Genomic DNA, 13,337 nt, shown 5'->3' with positions numbered 1-13,337 from the left:
TTCCAGTTAACACTATTGTAAGGGCTAGAGACCATGACCAGAGCCATGGGCCTGAGACCAAGGTAGCCTGAAGAATTTTTTTTTAAATGGAAGAAATTTCCAGAGGGATTGAGAAAACGTTTTTTTGCCAAACAAATCTTTAAAACTAATAGGCATAAAAACTATAGTTAACACATTTTGAAGGTGCCTCCACTATATTTCGCCTCCAACTTCCCCTAATATGCAATTATACAACCCGGATTAAATATTTCCCAAGCATTTTTGCCATGCGCCACTCTTGTTTTAATCCGTGTACCCGTAAACAAAAACCAACGCTGACGAAGTCAAGGAACGCAAAACACATGGGAAATATATAATTCTGGCTATATATATTTTCTCATTTGGGGATGGGGGTGGGGTGGTGGTAAAGTGTACCCCAACTCTAGGCTTATATCCTTCAAAATATATTCTAGTACTGCCGAATTTCAACTTTTGAATATTGTTGGTTTCTGAACGAAGTCTTCCTTCGAAGCCTTTTTCATAAGTTTATTTAAGTGATTAGTTGATATTTTGGTTTATATTTATTATAAAGTTAATTACTAACTACTAAAATCCTTATTCATTGAATTATTTTAGGTATGTTGCTGGTTGGTGTCCTCATGTTAATCACTTCTTTGGCCATGTTTGCGTTTCCTAAAAGGCTGCCTGGTAATGAACAGAGAAAAAGCTTGGCCCTGGCTAATGTAGATCAGGTAGCAAAAGGACCCAGTCTTAAGGGTAATTTTTTTTTTATTGTTACGCGGAGCTCAATTTATCTTGGTATTCTGTTTCTAGAAGTTTTATTTCATAATCTAACTCAAAGAGTATGGATAATTTATAAGACTTGGAACTAGTACTTGTGTCGACAATAAAAATTACCAACCTCTAATGCTATTGATCAGGATTGTTAGAATTCCTCCTCAGGGGTGCCACTTCACGAAAAAATATGGGGGAGGGAAATGACTTTTTACGTTTTTTTTATGAAGATGCAAACAGATATTATTTCAAATCTAGGGGGAGGGGGTACTTTTTTCCATTTTCGAATGAAAATACAAAAAAAAATTTATTCCAAAAATGGTATTTTTCAAAACCTAGAGGGGAATTCAAGGAATTCAAGATCTGTACCTATTAACCTTAAGGACATCAGTGGCTGATTAATTGACTCAATTTAAGTACCGGATGCTTTTATAATTATTTCACTAATATTCCAAATGCTAACTCCTGTTCCCCCACCCAGTCAGTACACCCTAGCAAGAATCCCAGATCCATGTTTTTCTCACCAACTGATAGTAAAGAGGTGCTTCAAGTTATCGAATCTCTCTATAATAGTAGTTCACCTGACTTCTTTGGCGTAAGTAATAAGCTTCTTAGGACCGTATCTTCCTATGTTTGTGAACCCATTATGCACATAGCAAACCTGTCTATGACCAATGGAGTCTTCTCAGAAATATTTAAATCAGCAATTGTTATCCCGATTCATAAAAAAGGCGATCCGTCTGAAATAAGTAATTATTGTCCAATCTCACTTCTCCCAGTTATATCTAAAGTACTCGAGAGAATTATATTCTGACGTCTTTCTCCCTTTTTATTTGGGATTCATCCTTCAAATTCGTTGATTTCTTCTCATCAATATTGCTTCCGTTTCCTAGTTTCAACCGCTCATGGACTAATCGACGCCACACAGTTTATATATTCCCGACTTGACTTTAAAAATACTGTATGGGGTTTATTTCTGGATTTTCCTAAAGCCTTTAACATGGTTGATCGTAGTGTTTTATTAAGTAAGCTGAACAACTTTGGGATTCGTGGAGTTCCTTTCTCATGGTTTGGCTCTTATCTCTCTGGTAGAGTACAAAATGTGAGACTAGGTGGGGTGACTTCGCATCCCCTACCTGTCCGGAGGGGCGTCCTGCAGGGCTCTGTTCTTGGTCCAGTACTTTTTCCCCTTTATATTAATCATTTGTTTACGGACCTGGGTCCATCAGTGCACCCAGTACTTTTTGCTGACGATAGTAACTTTTTCATCACCGGCCCTAATTTACCATCCGTCGTCACCTCTACTCAAATCCTTATGAATAGAGTACAGGAGTGGTGTCTCGTTAACATTAACAGCAAAAAAGTCAGGTTGTATTATTTCGGACCCCTTACAAAAAAATGAAGCTCAGCAAGTACTTGGCCTAAAATATTTACCAATCTCCTCCCGCGGGTCGAAGTTGCCAAGTTTCTTGGTGTCCACATAGACTTCTCACTATTGTTTGCAATACATATTTCCTACATCAGAGCCATAGTCTTGCGACAGGTAAGTATGATTAATCGTGTGAATTATTTTCTTCCTCCCGATATCCTTGTCACCCTTTATTACTCTTTTATTTACCCATATATATCATACTGCGGATCTGTTTGGGGCAACACTTATCCTTCAGTTACCAATAAATTGAAATCTGCCCAAAACCGTGCCGTCAAAGTAGTTTTCGACTGCCCCGACTATATCCTACCCAGGACTTGTACTCCGATTTTGGTATTATTCCTTTTGAACAAATCATAAAAAAATTAAATTCATCCCTTGTATACTCTGCTTACCATAAAAAATATTCCTCGACAATTATTATCTTATTTTAATTGTCTACTATTTTATTTTAATTTTTTTTCAAGACGTTCACTTACGGTGTTAGGCATAACAACGACAACATGTTCTTTATATTTCTTATTTTATATTTAGATTTATATAATCTTTTTTTTTTTATTGTAACAAATTTGTAAAGAAAAAAATGAGTACGCAAAAGTTTGATTAATCACAACTGAACGCGCGAAAAATTGGAATAATTCAAAATATTATCTTTTGGCATTAACTTGATAACTACTATTTTTACCATTATGTTTTGTTTATTTATTAATATATTACTTTTTATTATTTTATTAGTATTTTATTCATTTATTATTTCATTTATATTCCCTGTGTCCCGGTCGTGATTTGCGTCCAGGTGTCCCAGTCTGTAATTTCTCTTTGAGGTTCCCGGTCGTCATTTATATTCCCTGTGTCCCGGTCGTCATTTGTGTCCCGGTATGTAATTTCATCAGTTGACAAACATGACGTCAGTCGACAAACAACTTCATGACGCATACAGCTCAATCCTTATAATGACGTCAGTTGACGAACATGACGTCAGTCGACACAAAAACATGACGTCACTCGACACACACACACACAGACAACTTATATATATATATATATATATACTAGCTGTTGGGGTGGCGCTTCGCGCCACCCCCCAAGCCCCCCCGCGCGCGTAAGTCGTTACGCTTCATAATAGTTACGCGCCATTGTAGTTGTGTCCCTATGTCCCACCTGTGAATATAGATATATATAGATATATATATATATATATATATATATATATATATATATATATATATATATATATATATATATATATATATATATATGGTTTTAACTACGTAAAACTTGCGAATATACAACATTCTTTGCTGTCCCATTGTCTTTGCATATAAATAGATTGTCAGGTTTACCGACTCTTGAACATGCAACATATAATGGTCCATGGGAAAACAATCTGTATTCAGATCTATACCTCATGATTCTAATGATTGCCCTTGAGCTTTGTTGATGGTGATTGCTAATCGACCATTCCCTGTCCTGGTGTCCCGGTCGTCATTTACATCCCCCTGTTTCCCCCGGTGTCCCCGTTGTAGTTGTGTCCCTGTGTCCCGGTCGTCATTTATATTCCCTGTGTCCCGGTCGTCATTTGTATCCCGGTGTACCGGTCTGTATATACATTCGTTTTTTAGTTTTGTTTTTCTCCTTTATTTTTTTCCTTTTTTTTTCTTTTTTAGTTTATTTAGATTTTTAGATTTTTTAGTTTTTTTATTAGTTTTTATTTTTTTTTTTCTTTTTAGTTTTTTTGTAGTTTTTACCTTCTTTTTAGTTTTGTTAAATTTTTTTTTTACTTATGTCCTGGTCGTCATTTATACTCCCTGTGTCCCGGTGCTTTGTTGATTGCTAATCGAACATTCCTTTTGTCCTGGTCGCTTTCTCTTTGAGTGTCGTCATTTATTTTTTTTTCTTTTTTAGTTCTTTTAGTTTTTACCTTTTTTAGTTTTTTTTAGTTTTTTAGATGAAAATTTTTTTTAGTTTTTTCCTTTTTTTCTTTTTAGTTTTTTATTGGTTTTTACCTTTATGTTAGCTTATTTTTCAGTTTTTTCCTTTTTTTTATTTTTTTTTTATTTTTTATTTTTTTTAGTTTTTTACCTTTTTTTAGTTTTTTTAGTTTTTTTAGTTTTTTAGCTTTTTTACTTTTTTTATTAGTTTTTAGTTTTTTTGTAGTTTTTGCCTTTTTTTAGTTTTTTCAGTTTTTTTTTTAGTTTTTTATTGGTTTTTACCTTTATTTTAGCTTATTTTTCAGTTTTTTCCTTTTTTTTAGTTTTTAGTTTTTTTAGTTTTTTACCTTTTTTTAGTTTTTTTAGTTTTTTTAGTTTTTTAGCTTTTTTATTTTTTTTATTAGTTTTTAGTTTTTTTTTGTAGTTTTTGCCTTTTTTTTTAGTTTTTTTAGTTTTTTAGCTTTTTTATTAGTTTTTAGTTTTTTTTGTAGTTTTTGCCTTTTTTTAGTTTTTTCAGTTTTGACGTCACCTGATCCAGTTTTTTCAGGTGACGTCACCTGATCCACGATCCACAGATCCACAGACAACTTATTTTTATATATATAGATAGTTTTTTTTTTTTACTTATGTCCTGGTCGTCATTTATACTCCCTGTGTCCCGGTGCTTTGTTGATTGCTAATCGAACATTCCTTTTGTCCTGGTCGCTTTCTCTTTGAGTTTCGTCATTTATTTTTTTCTTTTTTAGTTCTTTTAGTTTTTACCTTTTTTATTTTTTTTTAGTTTTTTAGATGAAAATTTTTTTTAGTTTTTTCCTTTTTTTCTTTTTAGTTTTTTATTGGTTTTTACCTTTATTTTAGCTTATTTTTCAGTTTTTTCCTTTTTTTTAGTTTTTTTTTATTTTTTATTTTTTTTAGTTTTTTACCTTTTTTTAGTTTTTTTAGTTTTTTTAGTTTTTTAGCTTTTTTACTTTTTTTATTAGTTTTTAGTTTTTTTTGTAGTTTTTGCCTTTTTTTAGTTTTTTCAGTTTTTTTTTTAGTTTTTTATTGGTTTTTACCTTTATTTTAGCTTATTTTTCAGTTTTTTCCTTTTTTTTTTAGTTTTTTTTAGTTTTTAGTTTTTTTAGTTTTTTACCTTTTTTAGTTTTTTTATTTTTTTTAGTTTTTTAGCTTTTTTATTTTTTTTATTAGTTTTTAGTTTTTTTGTAGTTTTTGCCTTTTTTTAGTTTTTTTAGTTTTTTAGCTTTTTTATTAGTTTTTAGTTTTTTTTGTAGTTTTTGCCTTTTTTTAGTTTTTTTAGTTTTTTAGCTTTTTTATTTTTTTTATTAGTTTTTAGTTTTTTTTTTTGTAGTTTTTGCCTTTTTTTAGTTTTTTCAGTTTTGACGTCACCTGATCCAGTTTTTTCAGGTGACGTCACCTGATCCATCCACAGACAGACAGACAACTTATTTTTATATATATATAGATATATATATATATATCTATATATATATATATATATATATATATATATATATATATATATATATATATATATATATATATATATATATATATATATATATATCTTCTATTTATATAAAAATAAGTTGTCTCTGTGTGTGTGTGTGTCTAAAGACATACATGTTTGTGTGTCGACTGACGTCATTATAAGGATTGAGCTGTATGCGTCATGAAGTTGTTTGTCGACTGACGTCATGTTTGTCAACTGATGAAATTACATACCGGGACACCGGGCACAAATGACGACCGGGACACAGGGAACATAAATGACGACCGGGAACCTCAAAGAGAAATTATAGACTGGGACACCCGGACACAAATCACAACCGGGACACAGGGAATATAAATGACGACCGGGACACAGGGATTGTTCGAATAGAAATTACAGACCGGGACACAAATGACGACCTGGACACCGGGACACTGGGAATATAAATGACGACCGGGACACTCAAAGAGAAATTACAAACTGGGAAACCGGGACACAGGGAATATAAATGACGACCGGGACACAGGGACACATCATTAGAATAATGAGGTATAGATCTGAATACGGATTGTTTTTCCCATGGACAATTATATGTTGCATGTTCAAGAGTCAGTAAACCTGACAATCTATTTATATGCACAGACAATGGGAGAGCGAAGAATGTTCTATATTCGCATGTTTTACGTTGTTAAAAACATATATATGTATATATCTATCTCTATTCACAGGTGGGACACAGGGACACAACTACAATGGCGCGTAACTAATATGGTGCGTAACGACTTACACGTGCGGGGGGGCTTGGGGGCGCGAAGCGCCCCACCAACTAGGTGTTGGGGTGGCGCGAAGCGCCACCCCAACAGCTAGTATATATATAATCTTTTTTGTAAACGTTTTAACGTTACCGTGTAATCGTTTTTTTTAGATTTTCCTCGTGCTTTTCGAAGATTGCTCCGCAACGATATTCTGGTCCTTCGGACAGCCAGTAGTGTTTTGCATATCCTACCCATAGCCGGATTGTATACCTTTCTACCCAAATTCCTAGAGAGTCAGTTTAGATTAACTGCCCATGTTGCAAACATGATCTCGGGTTAGTAATAAGGTATATGTTTATTCTTGTATATGTTTGATGATACATAATTTGTTGCATATATTGAACAGTAATTGCACAACAATAATATGATTGTGCCTTTATTCTTAGTATTATTAGTCTACGTGAAATATTATGTTTTTTTAAACTTTGTTTTTATTCGTTAAATTGAATGACCCATTTTTGCAAGCACAGCATCCCCAAAATATAGGAACTTAGGTGTGGGAGGGGGTAGGCAGAATTTACCTTTTTTCAGGAAGGTAGTTTTGTTTCTAATTGCGAATAACCTTCAGTTACTGTTCAACGAATTGGCCGAGAAAAAAGAAAGTAAAAAACAAACTAAAAAAACAATATCTGTTACAAATATCCATTTTACAATATCAAATCTAAATTTAAGACGTTTATTTAATACTATTCTTTGATACATTTATTTTATTTAATACATTATTTTTTGTTATCCTTTTTTTATACATTATTTTATTTGATACAGTTTTATTTTATTTGAGTTTACATTATTTTATTTGAGTTTATTTGATACTATTATTATTATTGATACTATTAATACTATTATTTGACTTTCTGTGCACTGTATTGATTCAATTATTAAGACAATTATCAATTATTAATAATTATTAAAACTACTAAAATTATCAAAGCGTTTTTGGTCGATAATATTTAAATAAAATGAAAAATAACGGTTTTTTCCATAGTGTGTGTGGTTTCTAGAATCTAATCTAAACTCAGAAACGTGTACGGAGGGTTCGAGCCCCATTCCTCCTCTGGGGAGTGTGATTTCTCCCTAATTTTTCCCTAAGAGCAATTATTCCCCCACACAGGCCTGTTTCAGCTACATAAGACGGTTATAAAAGACGGGTAATATAAAACGGTATAATGTGGGTAACATAAAAGACGGGTATAAAAGACGGGTAATATAAACATTAAAGACGGGTATATAAGACGGGTAATATAATAAATTGAAGAAGGAATCATCAGCTAGTGATGGTTAAAAAAATCGTCGGACTTTAAAAGGATAGTTCGACTTATAGTCTGTAAGATCAAGAGTAAATTGAAAATAATTTCTCAAATAATTTCATAGGCCACACTGACTTTCCATTTACAAAACTTTACAAATGAAAATAATGTGAAAACGGGTATAATATTTAAAAGCAGTGGAAATAGAAAAAATAGAAGATATAAATAGAAATCGAAGAAAGAATAGAGGTAGAAAGAATAGAAGAAGAAATTGAAGAAAAAATCACCAGCTAGTGATGGGTTAAAACATCGACTTTACAAGTATGGTTCGACTTATAGTCTGTAAGATCAAGAGTAAATTGGAAATAATTTCTCAAATAATTTCATAGGCCACATTGACTTTCCATTTGCAAAATTTTACAAATGAAAATAATGTGAAAAGGGGTATAATATTTAAAAGCAGTAGGAAAAACAAAAATAGAAGAAATAGAAGATAGAAATATAAATCGAAGAAAAAGTATAGGTAGAAATAATTGAAGAATTAATTGAAGAAAGAATCACCAGTTAGTGATGAGTAAAAACATTGTCGGACTTTATAAGGGTAGCTCGACTTATAGTCTGTAAGATCAAGAGTAAATTGAAAATAATTTCATAGACCACACTGACTTTCCAATTACAAAATTTTACAAATGAAAACAATGTGAAAACGGATATAATATTTAAAAGTGGTGGAAAAAACAAAAACAGAAGAAATAGAAGGTATAAATATAAATCAAAGAACGAATAGAGGCCGGATTCTGCAATATTTCTAGAATGGAAAGAAGATTGGAATTAATAGTGAAAAATAGCGAGAAACTGGCCTCCATTTCTTTTTATTTCTCTACGTACCAAACTACATATAATTGGTTGAAAAATTAATGTTAAGAAGAATAGGAATAACAGGAATAATAGGAATAACAGAATAGGAATAACAGGAATGTCAAGAAGAATAGGAACAAGACTAGGAGTAAGTGTAGGCGAAGAGAAGGTGTTGGGTAACGAGAAGGTTGATCATGAACAGCGAACATGATGAGTAAACAGCTACAATTACCTTGGTAGTATTATTGTTAAAGACTGTGGATGCAGTGAAGATGTTAAAACTCGAATAGACAAGGCCCAGGGTGTTTTTTTCACAGTTGAAGAAAGTTCGGAAGAAAAGGAAGATAAGTTTGTGAACCAAGATTAGAATATTGGAAGCTACAGTGATGACAGTGGTCATGGTTCTGAAGCGTGGGCTATCTAAAAACGGAGGAGTATTTGCTAAATGTTTTCCGGAGAAATTGCCTACGGACCCTTTTCCCACTTTCTAGGGCTATAATGAGAGAAAGGATGAGATGGCTAGGACACATTCTGTGGATGAAGGATGACAGATTGCTGAAGATTTTCCTTGTTGGCTTACCGTCTAGGGCAAAATGAGAAGTAGGTCGTCTCCTAATTGGGTGGGAGGATGTCATAAGGAAAGATTTAAGGGAATCTTTCCCTTAATAGTCGTAAAGAGGGTGTAACGAGGGAGGTTTTGAACAGATTGTGATGGAGGAGGGGCGTGCGTAATTGTGTTTGCCTATGGCTGCTAGGTGCTGCAGTGAGTTGTTAGTAACAGTAGTGTTAGTATGCGACAAAAACCAAAATGTACGCTAACAAAACAACGCTAGCCTAACTATTATTCAAAGAAACCGCTAGTCCTCTGATGACCTGCTTTTTTTATTGTTCACAAAATTTTAAACTACAATTTCAGGATCAAATATGAACCTCCATCATTAAGACGGTTGACCGTCTACCGAACCGCGCGTGTATCTACCACACAAGCAGTCTTCTGACCGCTGATATTTATCACCGAATATCTGCCTCCTATGCTTCAGCTGTTTCCGGAAAACGTTTTGTCATTTTTTTTCACCTCGTCAGTCGTTACAATGCTACAGAACCTCCTCATCTTGTTAGGGTACTCACTAAAACTGATAAATTGAAAAATTCCACGTATATATATGAGGGTGCCCGTGGAAAAAGGCATAGGGATTCTGGTTTCACTCATGCCACTTTTAGCCCTTAAAAAGGCGCATTAACTATGCAATTTCTAATTGGATTAGTTCTTCCCAAGTTTCTCGGACCTAAGTTTCGCGGCTGACAGAAAAAGTGATGCTAGTATGCTGATGGATCATAGAAATATCTGAATAGTCATCCGGAGAATCATATCCTGGATATTGGAAAAAAGGACAATGTTTTTTTATATTTTATTTTAATTTTTCTTATTTTTATATTAATAAATTTTCAGGAATTGGTGGCATACTAGTAATGGGTGTTGGCATTCTGATAAGTGGCATTTTCATCCGAAGAGTCAAGCCAAGTGCTCGGAGCATTGCCGCATGGATAGCTTTTACTGCCCTTCTCTATTCTGGAGGTTAGTTGAGTTGCCCTTTTTTATTTTCAAGACCAATGTATTCGTATAAGAGAAAAAAACTTGCTGGGCTAAGGAGTATTTCAAGTAGCTTTTGCTGCCCTTTTCTGTACTGGAAGTTTGATAACCTGCTAGAATAATCATTCTTTCAAGTACCTTCTACTGCCCTTCTCTTTTCTTTAAATTTGTTGATTTGCCCTTTTTGGTCACCATTGGTGGTGTCTTGACACCAAGAAGACACCAATGGTGTCTGCGTCACCATTTGAGCAGCCTTCTTCTCTTTTCTTTAAATTTGTTGATTTGCCCTTTTTTGTCTATAACACCAGTTCCTAATACAAAAACAAAAAATTATTGGGCAATGGAGTTTCTATGTGGCTTCTACTGCCCTTTTCTGGGCTTTAGGTTTGTTAATTAGCCCTTTCTTTTTTTTAAAGGTCATTTTTAATTTTTGATTGGGCTAAGTTCTCTCGTCCATCCTAAATACCCGTACCTCACGTAATTCACCCTTTGATAACTATCTAGACATGAATCTCTTAATTAAGTAAGAACTACTACTACTAACAACTCACTGCAGTACCAAGCCGCCTGAGGCCAACATAGCTGCGCATGCTCCTCTTCCATCCCAATCTGTTCAAAGCCGCCCACTTTACACCCTCCCAGGAGGCTCCCATCAAACAGTTCGTGGTAACGAACTGTAGTAAGGACCGACCCGGCTCAATAGTAACCGAAACTCTAAAAAATGGAATTTTGATACCAATAGCTACATCAAAAGAATCACATTTTAATGCTGATATTAAATATATAAGTTTCATCAAGTTTAGTCTTACCCATCAAAAGCTACGAGCCTGAGAAAATTTGCCTTATTTAGGAAAATAGGGGGAAACACCCCCTAAAAGTCGTAGGATCTTAACGAAAATGACACCATCAGATTCAGCGTATAAGAGAACCCCACTGTAGAAGTTTCAAGCTCGTATCTACAAAAATGTGGAATTTTGTATTTTTTGCCAGAAGTTTATTTGTTTGTTTTTTTTTCTTTTCCCCAGGGGTCATCGTATCGACCAAGTGGTCCTAGAATGTCGCAAGATGGCTCATTCTAACGGAAATGAAAAGTTCTAGTGCCCTTTTTGGGTGACCAAAAAAATTGGAGGGCATCTAGGCCCCCTCCCACGCTCATTTTTTCCCAAAGTCAACGGATCAAAATTTTGAGATAGCCATTTTGTTCAGCATAGTCGAAAACCATAATAAGTATGTCTTTGGGGATGACTTACTCCCCCACAATCCCTGGGGGAGGGGCTGCAAGTTACAAACTTTGACCAGTGTTTACATATAGTAATGGTTATTGGGAAGTGTACAGACGTTTTCAGGAGGATTTTATTTTGTTTGGGGGTGGGGCTGAGCAGAGGGGCTATGTTGGAGGATCTTTCCTTGGAGGAATCTGTCATGGGGGAAGAAAAATTCAATGAAAAGGGCGCAGGATTCTCTAGCATTACTATAAGAAAACAATGAAAAATAAACATGAAAGAGTTTTTTCAAATGAAAGGAAGAAGTAGCATTGAAACTTAAAACGAACAAAAATACTTTAGCATAAAGAGCGAGGTATTTAGGAGGAGATAAATACCTTGCTCTTTATGCAAAAGTATTTTTAGTAATTTCAACTATTTATTCTACGGCCTTTCTGATTCAGGGGTCATTCTTAAAGAATTGGGACAGAACTTACGATTTAGTGTAAAGAGCGAGGTATTAACGAGGGTACAAACCCCCTCGTATACATATTAAAAATATAAGGTTATGAAAGTTTGTTACGTAAGTTAATTCTTAAGTTACGTATATTTTTTACTAATAAAAACGTTCGTTAAAAATTAAAAGTTCTAGTTGCCTTTTTAAGTAACCGAAAAATTGGAGGGCAACTAGGCCTCCTTCTCCACCCCTTATTTCTCAAAATCGTCTGATCAAAACTAAGAGAAAGCCATTTAGCCAAAAAAAGAATTAATATACAAATTTCATTTTAATAATTTATGTGCGGAGAGCCAAAACCAAACATGCATTAATTCAAAAACGTTCAGAAATTAAATTTAAAAAAAACTAATTTTTTTTTAGCTGAAAGTAAGGAGCGACATTAAAACTTAAAACGAACAGAAATTACTCCGTATATGAAATGAGTTGTCCCCTCCGCAATCCCTCGCTCTTTACGCTAAAGTTTGACTCTTTGCCACAATTCTGCTTTTTAAAACAATTAAAAGCTTTAGCGTAAAGAGCGAGGGATTGCGGAGAGGACAACTCATTTCATATACGGAGTAATTTCTGTTCGTTTTAAGTTTTAATGTCGCTCCTTACTTTCAGCTAAAAAAATTAGTTTTTTTTTTATTTAATTTCATTTAAAGCTTTCTTTATGACATCCTCTCACCCCAGATGAAGACGACCTGATTTCCGTTTAGCTCGAGACGGTTGGCCGGAAAGGACAATCTTCGTCGATCTGTCATCCTTTATCTGCAGAAAATGCCCTAACCATCTCAACCCTTCTTTCATTATAGCCCTAGAAAGTGGGACTGAACTACATTCTTCGTACAGCCAAGTGTTTGAAATACAGTCAGTCAGCGGGGAACTCATAAAAATCCGTAGACAATTTCTCTGGAAAACATCTAGTAAATCTTCATCCGCTTTTCAGAGCGCCCATGCTTCATTAACTGAGAAAGCTTCATTGAGTAAGACACTTCTTAAGTTTTTTCGTTGATTCAAGTTATGTGGAAGGTCATTTCAATGTTACAAAAGAAAATTCATTTGGCCAAACAAAATAGGAAACAAAGAAAATAGTAGCAGCTGTTAACAAATAATCGGAAACTTCATCAACATAGGTAAATTTTAAAGACAAAGCAATTTTAAATCCCTATAATTTTTAGCGGGATCTTTATTTACTTTGAGAGATCTTCACATCAGGTTGACAGTGCTATGAAGTTTGTTCCCAGTTATTCTTGAGAGTTTCCATGGTCATTTGATCTCCATTGTCGCCCCCACGTCTGACATTGTCGTCATCGTCGCCATCGCCATCGTCGTCTGACATCTCCATCGTCGCCACCGTATTGACCGTCCATCGTATTTCACTCTCGCAAAAAAAAAAAATATCCTGAAGTTCTTCTACGGTTTTGCACATAAATGTCAAATATTTTCAAATATGCACCACACATAAGACAAGGAAAGGGATCATTCCGTAAATAATCAGGGCT

At 34.1% G+C, this 13,337-nt stretch overlaps 1 protein-coding gene across 3 annotated transcripts in view; it reads left to right on the top strand.

Moving 5' to 3' along the window:
- The window catches only part of LOC136035694 (solute carrier organic anion transporter family member 74D-like), a 147,372-nt gene that overhangs the window by 112,883 nt on the left and 21,152 nt on the right, over positions 1-13,337 (top strand). For all 3 annotated transcript variants that reach the window (XM_065717631.1, XM_065717632.1, XM_065717633.1), the window contains 3 exons: positions 616-756; positions 6,549-6,713; positions 9,994-10,119. In XM_065717631.1, coding sequence (XP_065573703.1) covers positions 616-756; positions 6,549-6,713; positions 9,994-10,119 — 432 coding nt within the window. The remainder of the gene's footprint in view (positions 1-615; positions 757-6,548; positions 6,714-9,993; positions 10,120-13,337) is intronic.

This window comes from Artemia franciscana, chromosome 14 (genome assembly GCF_032884065.1).
Source record: "Artemia franciscana chromosome 14, ASM3288406v1, whole genome shotgun sequence".
Taxonomy (NCBI): domain Eukaryota; kingdom Metazoa; phylum Arthropoda; class Branchiopoda; order Anostraca; family Artemiidae; genus Artemia; species Artemia franciscana.
This window is presented reverse-complemented; position numbering and strand designations above follow the sequence as displayed.